General features: G+C 40.6%; 1 protein-coding gene across 1 annotated transcript in view; it reads right to left on the reverse strand.

The window, feature by feature from the left end:
• The window catches only part of MFSD2B (MFSD2 lysolipid transporter B, sphingolipid), a 38,358-nt gene extending 19,788 nt beyond the window's left edge, over positions 1-18,570 (reverse strand). Inside the window, exons 1-5 of the mRNA XM_076332696.1 lie at positions 18,508-18,570; positions 12,938-13,054; positions 8,977-9,101; positions 5,319-5,442; positions 3,187-3,265 (exon numbers count right to left, since the gene is read on the reverse strand). Of these exons, the coding sequence (XP_076188811.1) occupies positions 3,187-3,265; positions 5,319-5,442; positions 8,977-9,101; positions 12,938-13,054; positions 18,508-18,555 (493 nt within the window). The 5' untranslated portion in view covers positions 18,556-18,570. The remainder of the gene's footprint in view (positions 1-3,186; positions 3,266-5,318; positions 5,443-8,976; positions 9,102-12,937; positions 13,055-18,507) is intronic.
• Positions 18,571-19,625: the final 1,055 nt, after the last annotated feature.

Below are 19,625 nucleotides of genomic sequence, written 5' to 3' on the forward strand. Positions count from 1 at the left end.
CTGGGTTTAGACCACCCCGAGAGATTTCAAGCCTACCACTCCTGTTTCCATGCAATGTGGCCATACCCAGCAACTCCATGGCAAGGAGATAAACTGAATTCCTGTCCTAGCTCCAGAGACGATTTACACATTTTGCATAAAGATACATAGGGTTGAATACATGAACAGATTAGGAACAGGGACCAAGACTCCCTGTTTATGAGGGAACGCTCTTCTCATTGACCTAAACATCAGGCTTTTTTCTACTTATTCTCTCTCAGTGGCTCCAGGGGTCCCATAGTTCCTTTCTCAGACGCACCATGGGGGATTTTGAAGGGCCGCTTCCAGAGTGGGTTGTGTCCTGGTGGTTATCATACTCTCCCTGGAAAGTGACAGGTGCTTCAAAAGCTCCTAGGTTCAGGTTTATTCAAGTTCCCTGCTCTATAACAGCCTTCCTAGGTGACCTTGGACACATGCCTTTTTGTGTATCCCTGTAAAGGAATAAAAGTACTTCTCCACCTTACGGGAGAGCAACGCACACAGACTGCGAGGTATTCACACAGTGCAGTAACAAGGGCTGTATGTAGCTATGGAAGATCAAGTAAGGAAAAGGAAAGAGAGGCTTCCTAGGAGACTTGGATCATTTAAATCATTGCTAGTATGCTCCCAAACAGAGAATGCTTCTAAATGGAAAATTTGAGGCTTCATGTAACATTAATTTAAACCAATGGGAAGTACAAAAAAAAGCTTCTTCCCCAAACTTCACATCCAATCTTATTAGCAACGTTACAGTTCAGTTCATACACACAAAAATGCTGGCAGATGGTGGAAATCCCAACCTCAACCTGATCTGAAGTCTAGTCTCAGATGGGCCTTGCAGAGCTTCCAAACTGTTGACTACTCTGCAAAGGCAGTGCTTGAGTCACACCTTTCATTCAAAACACCACCTACACTTTTATAACCTTTACCTAGGGCTCTACACCTGCATTTTACCAAGCACTTGCATAGAATAAAACTCAGAAGCATTATTATAGGCAACAGAAATACAACCATTATGAAACCTTATTTTCTAAGAAGTAGCAAGAGCTGAGGCATATTTCAAAGTTCTTGTGTGCTCAGAATTTATAATGTATTACTTTCCATCTTAGCCGAGAAAGCTGATCTTTCAGAAAGCAGATCATACCTTGAAGTAGGTTATATTTTGCCCAGAATGTAAGTAGGATTTATGTTAAAGCAACTTTGAAATCCAGCATTTCTACCTTGCATTCACAGTAAGGAGCAGGACAAAATTTATAATAAGCAGTTCCGCTTGTCTCCAGTAGAGGGTAATGGATCCTCTGATCCCAACCTTTTTTTAAAAGCACACTTCATATTACACAGCTGTTTTTCTTTAAACAGTTGAAGAAATGCCTGAACAACTGACTGCATCCAAGAAAGTCTATCAACAAGAAAAATTCTCTATGTAACCCAAAGAGAGGCAAGAAAAAAGTGTTTAAGTTATTAAAAAAAAAAAAGAGATTCTCACATAATCATAACCATTACAAGAAAACTTGGCTCCAAACAAATACAATTTCAAAATATACAAAAATACCAACAGTTGAAAACTCAAAACTATGGTTCATTCCACCACCCTAACTTGGCTTAAGAGAACAGCTGTACACTCAAAAGTTAAACCCTTTCCTGAACAATAAAATGACACTATAAATGTATAACACCTCTCAGCCATGGAGTTCAACAACTTTTATGAGCACAAATTTCACATGCCTGTGAAGCCTTGCATGGGACTAGCAGATAGGAAAGCACATATATTTGGATCACAGTCTCTGAAGACATAAAACCAGACAATAGAAAACACTAGGTACATGGATTTAGTTAGAATTTAGGCCAGATGACTCACAATACAGTCAGAGCCAAAGAATATAACACAACTGGAATCTCCCGCTGTTTAGTCCTGTCCTATGACTGCTAGCCCAGACGTTCTCTTGAGATAGTTGATGATAATGCAAATTACAATTGCTCCATGTGGCCAGAAAGGGATTGGGTTGCTCAGGGGATATTGTATCTAGAATTCCTGACATGATTTTTTTTTAGCACTTGTGGCCATTTCATTGTGCCTCTATGGTCTAGTTTTCAACATACTCAAGCAAGTATGTTGAGGCTTAGAAGGACTAATGGAAAAGACAAGGGCTCTTGCCAGGAAGAGAAAACAGATGCAACAAAAAAAAATTACAAGTTATTCTAAAGCAACACTGAAGGACAAGTTAAGAGACAGAAGAGTCTTTCATGTGACATGCGAGCACTCTTTTCTCTTTACCTTACTTAATGCTGGTGGCCGTGAGAGATACCAGTTACATAATAAAGAAGGCATGAGAACAGAGCAGAAGAGAGCAGGAAGGGAAGAAACTGTTCTTACATTCAATTTATGATCTATATACAAAATCTTGAAAAGATTTTCATTGCACTTTTTTGGTCTGATCTATTTGCTTCAAAGCAAAAACTTTGTCTGGTTTTGATTGTTGAAGAGCCAGAGATATGGTCTGGAAGCCCTCATTCTTTTAACTAATACAGTCAGAGTGCTAGTTATACTACAGCAAGATCTGTCCTTAAACTACCTGGTATATGTTAGAATTAAACACAGATGAAATAAAAAGAGAGATTTCGGTTGGTGTGAACATGCACACAAAATTACCCTCCTTTTTTGGTGGGGTTAACTATCTTGGTTCTATGAGTTCTAGAAATTTTTTTAGAGAAAAGCCTGGAGATTTGAATTTATAACACGAACACATAAACCTAAGGAAATCCAAACTAAAAAAAAAAAACACCTCAAATTACTTTCAGGCTTTCTCTAATTGAATGTTAATGAAGATCAGCACTTTGTTTTTTCCCCTACAAACCACCTTTAAATGAAATCATTATTTCCTATCCTGGCTTGGGTAAGAGCGATTTTTATTGTTCCATCTGGCTAGCAATAAACCGAAAAGAGTTTATAGCTAATCGGACAATGTGAGACAATAAAACATTAATGTTTCCTATTTATCTAGAAAAATGGAAGCATTGACAAGACAAATTATTTTTCATCAGATATTAAAAATCTCATATAAGAGTCCAGTTTAGGAACACAAACCCTTAGGAACTTCCTATAGATAGAGAATGATTTTAAATAAAACTCAGCCCTAATCCACATGAGAAAGCGCAGATCACACTCACGGTATGCTGTTGCAGAATCTCTCTCCTTCTGGTCTGTGCTGAGAAACATGGTGAGGGCAGAATATGGTACTTGGAATAACTATGCAAAGAAAGAACATCGCTTAAGAAATGTCAGGGTAAATGCTTTGATATCCAGGAAAACGGTTTAATGCAACCTTGGAATTCACTTATTTAGAACATTGTATTTTTTAGCACAAAGACCTGTCTTTTCTTTCTGATTTGTAAAGCATATTATAGGAAAATGTATCTTTCATAATACAAATAATAAATAATAAATTACCAAGAGACTTTACCTTAATGCTGTGCTCCTTCAGCTTCCTTGGGAAAACGTCCTTCATAGCTAGGCTATAAAGCATCTAGTTTTCTTTGCACTAGGAGACTATAATGTTCCTAGCTTGAGCTAACTAACAAGAAGCAAAGCCATAATGAAGACAATGTAATTTTCCACTTTATTCAAGCCAGAAGACTGTATAAATCCCCAAAATATTTCAAATATCTGTCTCACTATGTAATTCCAGGAGATAATTGTGAAAACTACTTTGTCTTCAGCACCATTTTGCCACACACTTCTTAATTTGAGTTAAGAATAGGTAGAAATGCCCAATTGCTATGTCCATGCACTAACTAAAAGGTAGATGAGGAGTGTTGCTTGTTTGTTTTTACAGCACTGTATCTAGCATGCAATTGATACCTTGCTGTAAAATCTTGGTGGAAACAATGCACTGGTAATACTTATTGCAATGCTGGGTAAATGAGCCCCACTTTTACTGCAGTCTCCAGTAGTACTCCATTGATAATAACTATCGAACGTTAAAGGCTTCACCTTTTGGATGGTAACGATGTGAGTGGGACCCTGTCCTCATAGTGTTGAACTAAAGTAAAAATCACTTCTAAAATCTTGGAACAACATACAGGCCAAACTCTCAGACTATTGTGAAGTGGAAGTGGCACATGAACCTGCTTGAACAATCAAGTTCTCTGTGGTGTTTCCACCACCACAGAGGTGTTTCCACCACCACAGAGATCTGTAGCCAGGCAAATTAAGTCTCGCAATCCACATCCTACTCTGTTCGTACAAAATGCATTTCTGTTCACCTCCATCAGACATGGCAAGTGTATACGTTTTCAAAGCTCTGCCATGGAAAAATCTGTGTTTTTCCTTCAAAAGAGAGGAAAGAAAATTATTTTAAGCCATTATGAATGTCTTCTAGACCATCTTTCTCCAGAGGAAACAGAGGACCTAGGGAAACATTCCAGCTTAACACAGGAATACAGAATTCCCAGGTCCAATAGATCTGTAAACAGGAGAAAAGCCAAAGTCAAACAAGAAATACAAACATTTTAAATGTCTGGGAACCACTTTTTCAAAATGTGATCCAGTGAAATTCAATCAGCTAGGATACACCCTGCCAAATCGCAATGCAGCTGTCTCACTTCCAGTCCTAATCTGCTGTGTGATACTGCTTTGCATGGAACATACCTTGTTTCACCTTGATATTGGCTACAAGGTAAAACAGGGTGATGCAACCCCTACATGTACAGTATGGAACGTGTCAAGGAAGTTCTTTGGGATCCACTGAAATTATGGCTTCTACATAAATATTGCAAATTCTGGGCTGAATTAAAAAATTCATGTGCTCAAACTCTTCTACCCAGGCATAAATCTCATGATGACTACTATCAGTACTATTTCAGCTCTGGTATCCTGACTTTTCATTGCCTTCTAGCCTGAGTCACAACACCCAGAACTAGAGCCAAACACCTACTTGGTCTCCTAATCTGCTCCTGAAAATAGAAGTTATAAGAAGTTAGATGTCTAACTGGAATTAGGAATCCGAATGTCTCTGTGGATCTATACAAGAATGAGTTGAGTATCTAGGGCACTGCCAATAAAAGCGACTGGAGGGAATCTGTCTGAATTAGCAGGTCATTTGCCAGAGAAAGCATGGGCAGAAACCATCAACCAGCAGAAAGTTTGATAAAAGGACCACTGCCTATCCCTTAAACTCACTAGAAGTTGAAATAAAATGTAAGGTTTTGGTAAATCTCAGTTTACTAAATCTGAATGCATTAACATAGACAGAAAACAAGCAAGTTACTGCTGAGAACATCATGACCTGTAATCTACTTACTGTGGTCAGTGCTTGGAAAAGGCAGTAGAAAGTCAGGTACCATGCAACTCTTCCCGATACAAAAGGAGGCAGGTACCACATAAAAAAATAGGACACTACTGTGAAGGGTGTACATGCCAGCATCCTGCAAAGAAGATTAACACATGTCAACAGTCTCAACATAACGATAGCAAAGCACATTAAATTTTCCTGCTAATAATCAATATAATGCAATTTATTTTATGTGCAGTTTTTCTAACTACAATAATGCCATGTTTTTAAGTATTAAACGTTAGCATGCATTAAATACACAGATTAATAGAAAATGTATACAAGTACTTCCATAAAATGGAAAAAGCCCAGCAAATCTGAAGGAAAAGAGCTATACTTTAGTTAATATCCCACTCAGAACAGACACAATTTCCTTGCACATGCACTGTAACAGCATACCTATATTGCCATTCCTTAGTACATGTCGCAGACTACATATTTATTAGAAAGAACATGAAAACTAAGCTCTAGTGTCACGTCTTCATACTTCAGCAATTTTTACATGAGCCTACTTATTACCAAGGATTCCCTCTTCCAATTTTAATGCCTTCAGTTTTCCCCTCAGTAGCCTCCTCATTGCTACTTCAAGCACTACAAATATGTTGATACACTTAAAAATGCTGAAAACAGCATAAAAGATAATGGACAGCCCACTGCAAAAGTTCCTACAGACAGTATCTGCTTGGGTATATAATAATTTGCTCCATTTAACTCAACAGCAAAACTCCTAATCACTTCAAACACAAAAGGATCATCTTCTGATGAGGAAGGTGGCTTTAAAAAAAAAAAAGAACCACAGAAACTTAAATTCCAGACATTGCCATTAACCAGCAATTAATTATATTAGTCTAAAAATTATTTCAGGCAAACAACCCTTGTCAAACTCCATGATACGGAAGAAGTGGTCAGATGCTCTTCTTTCCTAAAAGTCTGAGCTGCAGCAGCATCAGGGCTCTCCTGTATTCTTGTAAATCAGACATTAAACAATGTAATTAGATGACCAAGATCCCAACAAAAAATATCCAAACATGTAAAAGAGAAAACAGATTAATCCCTTCACAACAGCACTACTGACATTGGGGGTCAGCTGATTATTTTGCAATCGTGAACTGAAAACCTGGAATACAAAAGAGTAATGTGGGTAAATAGTTTAGGAAAACAATGGCTTTCCCACACTGCTCTTTGGGATGGACAGCATCACTGGGAGCTGAGCATGTACAAGGAAAGTGCCAGGTTCTGGTATTCTCTGTCCCTCCAGTCCCCAGGCCACAGTTCATCCACAGCTGGTCAGCAATGGAAAACACAAATAAGGGTAAAATCCTAACACATCTCAGGGAATCTACCTTCCTGTCCAAAAGCGTGAGCTCTTCCAGACCGGTGTCCAGACTGAGTCACCACAGTAAAATATCTTCATAGTCAACTTTTCATGCAACTTTTCAGCAATAACCCTCTTAGTATTCTTCCCCTCTTCCATCCTCTTTCCACATTTTCCTTTCCTCATTAAATGTCAGTGAGTTTTCAGAGCCTTGCTGAAGTTGCTGAATATCTGATTGTCTACTATTACATCCTTTGACAAAATATTTGGCTGGGTTTGTGTATTTCAAGTCAATGTCTGCTTGTGCCTTTTAAACACATTACATAAAAGAGATCAATAGTGATTGATGACTTCTTATTATATTGAGTACAGTATTAAGCTACAGTTAAACGTTCACCTTCTTTATTAATGTTCTTGCTTTGCTGGCAAGCTTTTCTGACTGAGCCAATTCCATTGCTTCACTCTAGATACTTAAGAAGTCAGAATAATTTCAAAATACCATCAAGCTATTGGAAGACCCATTTTTTGCTTTGTATAAATATGGTCTGACCTCCAAAGCGTAGGAGCAACATTCCCATGAAAAAAATTACCATTACCAAAAAAACAGACAAAATCCTTCTGGAAAGAAAGCAGCTGTTCGATGAACGCATATTAAAGGCCAGGTTAGATAAGCACTTTTCCTGTAAGAAGTGCAAGTTGTACAGTAGTTGGTTTACAGTGCAAAGGGCTGATAAGTTCCTGCTTGTGCTAGAATGGGAATTACTCTAACATCTATTTAACACTAACAGTAAACACATGTATTTGCAGTATTTTCAGAGAATGAAAAAAAAAAGGCATCAAAATACATCTAATGGCATTTGTATAAAAATGTCATTATTTTCTTTTTGAATAACTTTGTTCCTCGGTTAATTCAGTGCTCATTAAAAAGCACTCCATTTACCTGGCCACAAACCAAATCCTGGAAAGAGAAAGCAGCAAGCTCCTCTTTTCCCATGGGGCTCTTGACAAAAAGCTTAACTTTGACCTGAAGGCCCTGTTCCTGCTGGGGCCAAGAGCAGCTGATCTCAGCCTTCTTCCAACATGTACTTGCCTTCTATTCTTTGTCAGATATAAGCTGGCCATGGACAATTTTCTGTAGCCCTAAAACCACACGACAGCAAGAGAACCACCAGCTAAAAACTGGGCTTATCTTCCATGAAAATTCAACTTCTTTGCTCAGGATACCACATTTACTCTTAGATTTTTGTTGTGAATCAGGTTTGGGGGTTGTATTAATTAAAAATTCACAATTAATTCAAAATATCTTACAATACATCCTTATAATGCATGAGATAGAGCAGTGATGAAAGACTCCCTATTTCACAAACTACTCGGTCTCCCCTTGACTTCCAAAATATAAAAACCCCAGCAAATAAATGCCCTATGGCATAGACATGCTTGGGTTCCTCTAACATGGACCAATCCTTTCCAATTTTCTTGCTTCACACCTGTCAATCTCCTTCCTATATGAGTAACATTCATTCTTCTAACCTCTCCTTATAGCACACGGACAGCACACGTACAAGTGTACTAGCTAGAGTGCATACAAGGGATAAGTATGTCATAGCGAAACATCACGCCGTCCCTTTAGAAATGCTGATCAAAATCTTACAGCATCTCATTCACTATAAAAGTCATGGTGATTTTTTTAATTAAGTATTTTGATTACGGGGATGTAAGAGAGGCGGGACCAGAATGACTGCTGTAAGGAAGAATGTAACAGGGTGTCAGGGCAGTGCTGGTTGCTGAGCCCTTCAATGCCACGGTGTCACATCTGTTCCACATATATGCTCACATCTTTTACTGAATTGAAAGGTCTAGAGAATTAAAGGTAACAGAACTCCTGGAAGGCTGATGTGAGAAGTGAAAGCACACTAGGACACAAGCAGAAACAAGTTCCAATTTTGTGGAGGAGTGAAGCCAAACTAAAGGAATCTAGACAAAGATGAAAATTCAACCACAGATTCAAGAAAGTTTTAGATCTGAGCTTCCAGTTTTGTTAACAACACAGTGTCTTGGCTTTATTTGTTTGTGTCTCCAGTGGTAAAAAATCTCTTCTATGTTTTCATGGGTGAACAAGTTAAAGGGAAATAGATGACATGACAATTTTTCTTTTTGATTTTATGTATGTACAATGAATACAATCACTGTTGTCTGGGAAACAGGCAAAGAAAAATGAGTCTAATTCAATGAGGTGACTGCATGATCACAACACACACAATATTCATATATATATATATATATATGTAAATATATGTACACATTTATGCTTACCAAGGCATGAGCCGGCCAATTTTTGTCCATCTACTTTTACTAATAAAAAAGCCAGCAACAGGATCAGTAACTGCACCTGAGGCTTTGCCAATGAACAGCACCAAAGAGGCATGAAACGGAGTAATCTGAAAGTACAGACAGAATACTGTAAACAAGAACCATTGTTTCACTATACAATGAAACAGCATAAAGCAACTTTCCAGAAAAAAACCTCAGTGTTTTAAAGAATAATGATAGTTCATTTACAAAACATGTCTGCTGCTGTCATAGAAATTACTATTGGCTACCCGTAGCAAACAAATGAGTCATTGAGACAGGCACCATGCAAGAAGGGATTAGAGGGGAAAAGTGCAAGGAAGGAGAGATTATGAATGTGTTTAGAACTAGGAAAATGAGTCAGGTAGTCAAATAGTACGCTAAAGTCCTTGTTTTAGTCATAAAACCTGACAGAGTCCCTCTGTAATTATCCCCTCACTTTGTTCCTCACACAGCCCCATTTCCCCGTATCTTTATCTTGACCTGATCTAGAAAAAAGTAGAGGGAGCTGTTTACATGCATTCATGTTTTTTCATCTCCTGAGATTACCAACAAGGCTGCCAACTGGTGGCATGTGGCTGTGGAAGAGGTTGCAGCACAGCAGACTTTATCCACTCAGAACTAAACTGTGACAACTGAACTGCATAAGGCACATCTGTTCAAATCGACGTTGCTAGCACATGTCCAACAAATCTCACTTGAAAAATGTTCACGGATTACATAAGAATAAAATGGCCAAGTAGAAGAACCTTTGAAGTTAACCCAGGAGGACCATACTTAAGTGCCTGTATAGAAATACAGTTTATCCCAGGCAACATAGTTATTTTTCACATATATCTGTAGAGAGCTTAGGAATTCATATCACACAATAGTTAAAAAAGGCGGGGGGAGAAAGAGAGAGCAAGGGACTGCTGAAACAGCCTACAGGGCTTAAACAGTGACAGCAGACAAAACCCCTTCACCTATATGCTTCTTCATGCTGTCAGTGCTCCAACCCAGCGGGAAGCCTGGCGAATGCAGCTGATACAACACCAAGCTTGAGCTAGTATCCCCTGCTTTTCTGCAGAGCTTATTGCCTCCTAGGCAGCATCACACGGCTTCCAGCTGGCGCAGGTCCCCTGCCTGCAGAATTTGCTGTAGGTATTCCCTCAGAAGTGAAAGAAAGAAGCAGTAATCTCTGAGATGTCCTGGATGACCTTTGTAAAAGGCGGATGCTATGCACTTTTGTAATCACGCCTGTTAAATTTTAGCCCAAATTAGGTGAAATTGCAGGGGCAGCCAATCTTCCTGACAGCACCAGTTCCAAGACACATACTCCACCCTAGAAAGCTCATGAACAGGGAAGGATTGGGAACGGTAGTCTCCAACAGGTAATGACAGTGGCTCTCCAAGCACCCTATTGCTGCACTGTAGGACAAGGCTGTGATGAGCATTGGGCTGTGTCCCACAGCAGTTTGCTGATGTTCACCTCATCCGCCTTCGCTGACTTGTACCCTCCCACAGCTAGGGTGGCAAGAAACCCACCAACCCTGAGGAACACTTGCCTTTGGGGCTGCACTGGAACTGCTCACAAGTCACTACTGCTTCTCAAGAGACAGGTCAGCCAAAACAAGAACAAAACACCAGTCAGAAAGATACAGGGGTTGAAATACCGCAGTGATGAGGGATGCGGAGACAGAAAGCTTCAAATTAGGTGGGTTTTGCATTGCTATTTTGTTCAGATAATGTGAATAGACAGAAAGGGAGTGGATACTACATAAACAGAAGTGGAAGAAAGCCTGGAGGAAAATTAAAACCTCTCACATTAGGAGTGGAGTCTGCATAGTCACCCTATCTTCATTATTGGTAGGGGCTTATACATCCCTTGGCTGCGTTTTCTTAGCCCCTAAATCTAGACAGTGTCTGTCAGCACCAATGCCAGAAACTTCTCAGTGTTAATAAAATACAAGATAAAATATGCTAAATTCATCCATCTCAAAAGGAATAAAGACCAGGATCCTATTATCAGAGGTTTTGGTGTTTTCTAGTAATTTGTGGTGGTTTGGAGTTACATTTATATGTCTGCAGTTTATACAGGTAATTTAGGTGGAACATGGAATTCAAAAGGAAAAACTGTAAGCTACAGAAAGTGAATACAAATGTAATTTTCTTAGGAAGGATCCAGATTATGTATGAAAGATTACACCTAGTGAGTTTCCCAATCTCTCAAAGAGTTCTGCCCTCTAAGTGGGCAAGAATTAAATCCAGGTAGCGACTATAAAATTACATGCTCTCCCTGAAAATGTGTGGAAAAAACCATGGGATTTCAGAGCTGTTTATCAGGCCTTGAAATAAGTCCTGTCCCTGCAGGATTACTTCAGAGAACAAACTAAACCATCAAGGAACAAATAATTAAGCCCCTTAATGAAGTAGTGTGTCATTACAAACATTAAGCAAAATTATTGGGTTTCAGTAGGAGCTTGTTAACAAAATAATCATTATTATGTCATTTATTTAGGTGGTGCCCAAAGGTGCAGGAATGGGACCCCAGCTTTCTGGATACTGTACACAAACAGATAAAGAAATAAACAGTCCCTAGCTTCCAGAATTTTCAATTTCTGTGATAAGTGGAGGGTGGGGAAATTGCCATATTTATAAGCACCCTGGGAAAATTGTATTAGTGTCTTTCTCATTTAGTTCATGCTTCATCATCTTCAATGGCTTGTATTGCCATCCTTGATGTAAGCATGAAACAACTGTAGTCAGAGCTGCATCCACCTCCCTGCTGCATCTCCAAGTTACCTGTTCCACCTCCAACTCCTCAGACTCCACACCATCCACTTGCCATCTTTGACACTGCTGGGCCCCTTTTCTAGATCTTGTGACTTTGACCTCAACAAGACATTCAAGATCTCAGTTTTACATGCCAGTCTTACTGTGTTGCCAATTTTATCAAGTGAGTCACACGTCAGCTTCTGATATCAGGCTTTTATAGGAGAACCATAAACCAAATCTTTTGGACACCTCCACTCCCCCAGTCACGATATCCTGCCTTTCTACATCTTAAACAGCAAGTGGATAACGATACCTGATCCAGAACCTCCTGTTCTTTCCAGCAAATAAAAACAGTCATCAGTGCTGAAAGCCACCCATGTAGTTTCAGCTACAGCTGTTCTCACAGTCCCTGCAATTTGGCCTCATCTCCCTAAAATCCTTTTTGCTACGCTGTAATACTTTATCTGTCCCACCTAGTTACCATGCAGACATACAAGACAATCCAAAACAGTAAAAAATGCTTATGGATTGATTTTCTTTGTTTCTCTGCTGTCCTGAAATCTAGCTGGAGCAGCTGAAAGTCAGATGAATGGGATGACTCCTACTGCTTTGTTTTACCAGGTCTGCTTCTGCACCAGAAAGCCACAGACTGGAAGCAAAGAACCTTCAGGAAGGATAACTCAGCTTTCTTTGCAAAGAAATTGTCCTAGACAAACCAAATAAAATTTATGTGAAATTGTGTTGACTACTGGATGCAACTGCAGTGATTTTTAACTAAACCAAATGAACAAAACTTCACAACCTCAACACGGTGCTATTAATATTTCAGGTGTCTCATATCTTACACTCTCTGACTCTTGACACGGAGAACTGCTTCTTCTTGTGTCTGCAAGTGTGTGAACTCTACAGTGCCTAAAGCTCTACTAATGATCGCAAACTAAAAGCAAACAATGGCCACTTCAAGACAGAAAGGAAACTAGTGAAAAAAGAAAAAAAAAATTTCTAGACAAGTTTATGCAGTTTCCAGGATGCTGAACAGCTAGAGGCAATGATAACAAGACAATTTAAAAGCTTTATTAGCTAATTCACCTTTTATCGTTCCAGGGACATTGTTGACAACATCAGAGTTGAGGTAAGTCTACAATCTGTAAAGGTTTCTTGTGCTACTTACATGGGCTATATCTAGCAGGTAGATCTGTAGGAAGAAAGCAGCAGCGCTCCCTGCCACTTGATTTGGGGCACCTCCTATTGCATAGCATAATTTGCCGCAAATTGAGAGCCTGTATTCCTGTTCAAGATGAAGCACAACAAATGATGAGAAAAACAAGGTACACAAGTTACAAGCTATGGAAGTCATAAAGTTAAACCCTAAAGTTAACACCAAATTCAGGTATTCGCTTCACAGGTATTCCACTAATAAATCCATATGCCCTCAACCCCTATTATCAGCAGGCATTTGGATGCTCATTGCTTTGGTTTTTAATGGTTTTGTTCCTTAATTCGGCCCCTAAAAACAGATTACAGTGGGAATCTAGGCTTACCTACCTGCTTCTCGCAAGCTATTGAAAAGGAACAAGTCTACAAACAAGCAAGAAGCAGCAAAGAAGTGCCCACTATTTTCTGAGCTTAGTTTTGTCTTTGAATGTTTAATTCAGATTTTTTTTACAGGTTGAAAACTTTTTTACTTTTTTAAAAAGAATAATTTCTTATATTAATCTTTCAGACCATAATAATTGATATATACTCTCATACCATAGTGATTAGACAACATTCATAGAAAGAAAGTTCCACAGTCAAATGCAGACTGAATAGATCCCAAACATTTGTGCTCCGTTCCTTCCTTCCTTTGTCACAAAATGCTGCTGTGACCCTGGCAAAGTCACCTGACTTTGTACATCTTCCTTTTGACTTGACTTTTCTCTCTCTTTTGTGGAAGTTGGCGTAACAGGGAAAGTGATTGGGGGGCCCAAGTTGTCTTTAGGAAGGACTCTAAGTCACTCTAGGCACATTTAAAAAAATTTTGCAAAACTGTGCTCTCTCATTTGCCTTTTGATGCTTGAAAAGTACCGTAAGCATCCAAGAATATTCTCTAATAGAATTACCAAATAAGAGTAAGATAAAACCTGAAAATAAGGTTTCATAACAGTAATTAAAAGAAAAAAAAATGCACAGTCTAACAGAAATTCTAATGAAGAACACTGTGTTTTCTAATAGAAGAAGTTCCAGAATACTGGAAAGCATTTAAAAAAAATCTTAAAACTTAATTTCATGCCATAAAATTCAAAATACAGGAAGAAAATGACTCTTCATTAATCTTGTATTCCTTTCAAAGGGACAATGTATGCAACCCAAATTTAGACTTTTAGGCTTTCAATCCCTCTTTAAAGATTGCTGTCAGCAGGAACCAGGAAACATGAAGAGGAGCAGCAATATTAATCCTGGGTCTGCCCCCTCTCTGAACTGACTACACAAGCCCTTAATTCTTACATTAGATCAGGATAAAAATAGAGATATGGTAATGAGATCCACCACAATGATAATATTCTGATACGTTACCTAATTTCCAAACATTTTTAAATTTACTAAGTACCATCATCTTTACTACCTAACAGAGTTTTGATAAGTTTTAGACTTCCAGACAGAGCCTTTCATCATCTAATCATTTTCCTTTGAACTGTTTTATCTGAGTGGGTGTGAACAAGCAAGCATGAGTATCAGGACTCTTTCCTTTTTGTGTTTTCACAGAGAAAGATGGGGTGGCATCCCGTTACTACGCCCAAGTAAAGTGGACAGTGTCAGGGCACGAGCTGCAGAATGGTATCACCACAGCAGGCCTCATTTGTACTCCATATTGGCAATTTTCTTCATTCCAGGAAAAAAAAAAAGTGGTAAACAGTCACAAGACAGACTTCATCAGAACAATATCCTATTTAATTTGATAAGAGATTTTAAACACAGACTATATACATATTTGCTGTACAAAGTAACTCTCCATTTTTCATACATAAGTCCTATTAAATGTGAGCTTTACTAGACTTGTGGGGTCTATAGAATCTTGTTCACTTGACTCACAACACGGTCCTCGTGAGCTTTGCTCCAGGGGCTGTATACTTTTAAACTTTATCACACTGTTTTATTTTTTAATCATTCCCTTCTCCATCCTCCTAGAAATTAAGTTACTTTAAATGTTTATTTTCCTTTGATGCCTTCCCTTCTGATCTCCAAGCATTGGCAAGATGACTTCCAGCTGAAATCAAGAGACATAAACCACTGCTACGTAAATCCTGTATCACGTTCCACCCCCAAAACAAGCTGAGAAAAACTTTTAGATCCATAATGCTGTTTTCCCACTTATTTTCCCTAGTAACTGTCACAGAATCACAGAATGATTTGGGTTGGAAGGGAACCTTCAAAGACCATCTAGTCCAACCCCAATGCCCGTGGGCAGGGACATCTTCCACTACATCAGGTCGCTCAAAGTCCCGTCCAACCTGGCCTTGAACACTTCCAGGGATGGGGCATCCACCACCTCTCTGGGCAACCTGTGCCAGTGTTTCACCACCCTCAGCGTAAAAAATTTCTTCTTTATGTCCCTCTTTCATTTTAAAAACATTGCCCCTTGTCCTTTCGATAGCTAAAGCCATGATAACACAGAAAAAGTAAATGCCTCTAAATAACGTACTTGATTCCAAAATATTTTTATAACACAAAGAATGTTAAGTTCTTCAGAATTAGTCTAATTAAAGTTGTGGTACAGGAAACAGTCAACCAAGATCTAAACTTACAGGCTGTAGGCAGTACTCCTGTCTTTACATCAGTTTCATGATTAGGAAATTTACAATCTTAATTTTTTTTTTTTTTTTTTTTAAAAGTCCCACTAGTGATTCCACACACTTCCAGGATGCTGCTCAACTACTTTCTGAATGACACTCCCAGACCACCTTGAAGCAAAGTTAATACTTTAGTCACAGCAGTAGTTAAGTTTTCACTAAATTTTGTGTATGAATGTTATTTTCAGAATTAAACAAGCTGTCAGATAGACATAGCATACAGAGGTGTCCTGTTCAGTCAGCCACAGAAATGCAGGGAATCAGCAGTTCATGAACTTCCTGAAATGGAGGTTACATCCTGATCACTGTTCAATACCTGTTTTCCTTTTATTTTGCCTAATTACTTTTGGAACTCATTCGTACGTTAAGCCATAATACACCACAGCAGTTCTACACGAGTGACACGTAGCATGAAAGGAAATGCCACTGCACTCATTGCAGATCTGCTGTCTGGTAATTTCATTGAGTGCCCCTGAGTTTCCATCTGCTGAGAAATAATCATTCGGACTCTACATTCTGGTGTCTCTTTCCAAAAGATGCAGCCTATAATCTATTTTGACTCTCCGTATTGAAGTTATACGGTAATCACTACGTTTTCTACCTCACTATCCTCTGAGACAGTGGTAAAAATGAAGGTAGGTGTCTGAGCACCAGTAAAGCTGAAACATTTCCTTCTTTCTAACTTCCTGGGCTTACAGTTAGGAGTAGAAAAGATACACGTGGCAGCTTTCCATTACAGGATCTAGAGGAGTAAGTCCCCCAGCCTTGGTTGGGTTTACATGATATTGCTAATAAATGACACCAGAAACTGTCTTGAGAAGGATACCATCGCACTTGTGCAGAGCAGTGTGACCAATGGCAGTGCATTAGCTATGAGCAACTAACAGGGTTTTTCTCTTAAGGCTGAATTTCCCTGCTGCATTGCTTCCTCAAGCAACAGAAATTGCTTGATTTCTGTGAAATCCCGTGAAACCTCTTTCACCTGTGTAAGTTTGTCAGTAAGCTTAAAGTACTCCAAAAATCCACTAGAGATCTGAATGTGTAGGCTGTGGTAAAACAAGGAACAAAATACAAAAGTCTTTACAATGAAAATTTTGTTTCGAGACCGCTGTGGTGTAGTTGAATATCAAGATCAAATTGCTTCTACAAGCTTTAGAAGAAACGAGGATGGGGTGGGAGGTAAGAGAAAGGAAGGTCAAATGAAGTTATCTTTTTTGTTCTCAGATTAACTTAGCAATTTTGTACTTATACATGCCCCCATCATATCAAAGTTAATAGTGTTTGAAGGTAAACCAAGAAAGCATAATAGCTGAGAGATTTGATTTTGCTCCTTAAATGGAAGAATAAGGTTAAATATTGTTATAGAAAATTAATGCATCTCATACATTGTAGTTCCTTTATTTCTAATTCTCTTATAAGTTAAAACCATACTTTCATTGCTTGTAAATTTTGCCTTCCCCAACAGAACAGAAATTGAATACAATGTTTATAACAGATCATCTTATTTCTAAAAGAAAGTATTTAAGCACATTGAAAACAACTCTTTGCAACTGTGTGAAGATATTGCATGAACATGATGGGTATAGGGAGCAGCCGCATTTTGTCCTAAGCTATTCTTTATCAGTAGAGTCCAGAACTGAACCAAGAAGTAATTAAAAAGCAGTGAGAAGAGGGCGCAAAACCTGTGACTCAAAGATAAACACTAGTCTAGGCTTATCTGAGAAACAATGAAAATGTAACTAATGAGGAACAGCTTTTGAGTCAGCTTTTCTCTCAGCCTAGAATTAATACTGGTAATGTTTCTGTTCTGAGCGACCATACAACTGCCTCTTAAAAGCATGAGTGTGATAGTCACAGGTGGCATCCCAGGTCCCTCATACTGAGTATCTTGAGGACTGTTTTCAGGTTTCTTAGTGACATCAGCCCACCCCTGAGTGGAAGAAATAACAGGAGCAGGACTTGGGTGCAGACACCTAGAAAGGGCATACAAACAAGGCAGGATACAGCGGTGCTTTCCCAGGATATTCTTCCAGCTGCCAGCAACATAGCACTGAGGGGCTCTGTGAGCCAAAGACGGTGTATCTCTGTTTAAAATCTTTAGATTTCTCCCCTGTATTCACCCAGATGCTTTCTGAACACAAAAATTCAAGCCAGAACAGCACGTGCCCACAGTCCGATGAGCTCCATGGCTTGAACACCCTCCACCACATTGTGAAAGGTTACCTCGGCCTCTCTGTTTTGAAGCTGCCCCTTCCCAGTTTTAGCAGATGTCCCCTCAAAAGCCACGGAGCGAGGGGGGTCCTCACTCACCTCTTACCTGCCTCTCCACTCCTATCTCGGGAAGCACCGAGTCTAAAGAGAAAGCAGTTAGATACTCTCTCACAAGCAACACTCATCTGGAAGTTAGGAGTTGATGAGGCTTCCTGAGGAGAGTGACCCCCCCCCCCAACTCACACCTCTCTCCTGCCACCGATACCCCATCTGCCTTGATCGGAGAGAGAGCCCCAGAGGGAAGAGAGAGTGGAAAGCGAATGGAGCTTTTTCCTGCCGCTGAAGTGGACAGTAAATATTGTATAGTGCACTCGAGGGAAAATATCAGTTACACGGAGCTTCTTGGTGAAAGAGATGGGGGTGGTGGTAAGGATTTAAGAGCTATTTCAGGTACCTCGCTGAGATAGGCTGCGCCGCAGAAGAAGCACCACACAAAACACGGCAGCATCAAGTTCAGGCCCACCCCCCTTACCCGTAACCTACCGGCAATGAAAATAAAAAACCAGCGCGCCGAAGCAGGAGGGCGCGGGCGGGACCGCTCCGCACCCCCGGACCCCAACCCCGCTCTAACCCCGGGACTGTGGCCGAGGGGGTCTTCAAGCCCCACGACGGCCGCCTTTCCCCCTCCCCAGCCCCTTACCTCCTCCTCCGCCGGGCGCTCCGGGGTGTCCTTTGCAGCCCCCGCCATGGTGAAGCGGACAGCGCACCCCCGTCCAACACCTGCGTGCCCGGGGCGGGGCGGTGGAGGGAAGGAGAGGGAGAGCGTGTGGCGTCCTCCCCACCCTCACGCAGGGTCCTGGAGGGGCAAAGGCGCTATCGCTGCCCTCCAGGCTCGGGAGAGAAGCCCTCTCCCCGCCTCGTGCGAGGGCTGCATAGCCGAGTCCGCCGAGCCCCCTACGGGCGGCAGGAACACCCCCTCAACCCTCCGTCCCTCCATGCCACTTCCCCTGTGGAGAGGAGCGGGGCAGTTCCCGGCGGCGAGAGCAGCAACGCTGCCCTCGCTCTTTCCTGTGGGCACTGCCGCGGGAGCCGCCCGTGAGGTAAAACCTAGGCTTTATTGTACTGGAAGCCTGCTAGCCGGCCTGAGCGTCCAAAGGCCGCCCGAGCGCCCGCCCTGCCGGTCCCCTCAGAGGTGCTGCTGCTCCCGCCTCGCCCCGCAGTGAAGTGCTTAATGATCGGGTGTAAGGCGGTGAAGGCTTCTGGGGCTGTTTGCACCCGAAGTCTAAAAATACCAGCTCTATCCTTTTGAAGACATGCACTGTTTTCTGATTTATACGAATTTATAACCACACCAGCCAGCAACGCTATCTTCTGTCAACTGGACATGAGATCACACAAAAACCCCACTTGACCCAGGAAGCACGCTGCGGAAAGAGCTGCTGCCCTCAAAGGCCCTGGAGCTGACACCATTATTTAGGCAGTACAAGTTCACCACCACCATTCTGCCCACAGGAAAATGGTCTTGCAAGCATGCTCCGCACCAGAGGAAAAAAAAAAGAAATTGCATTTTGAAGTATGAATTCTTTCAACAGTGAGAGTGCCCTGAGAGAAGAGGGTTTAAACAAACCAAGAAGCACATGAGGACTCAGTGATCTGCTCGTCTTGGGAAGATGATGACTAATCTATACACATAGGGCTTCCTGGCTCGACTGATTCAAAGAGCTCTCCTATCGGCAGCGTCACTTGGTGGGTATTGGACAGCCACTGCAAACTATGCCATGAAGTAGATATGCAAATCCTGCACATCATTTGACAAGT

This window comes from Aptenodytes patagonicus, chromosome 3 (assembly GCF_965638725.1).
Source record: "Aptenodytes patagonicus chromosome 3, bAptPat1.pri.cur, whole genome shotgun sequence".
In the NCBI taxonomy this organism is placed as follows: domain Eukaryota; kingdom Metazoa; phylum Chordata; class Aves; order Sphenisciformes; family Spheniscidae; genus Aptenodytes; species Aptenodytes patagonicus.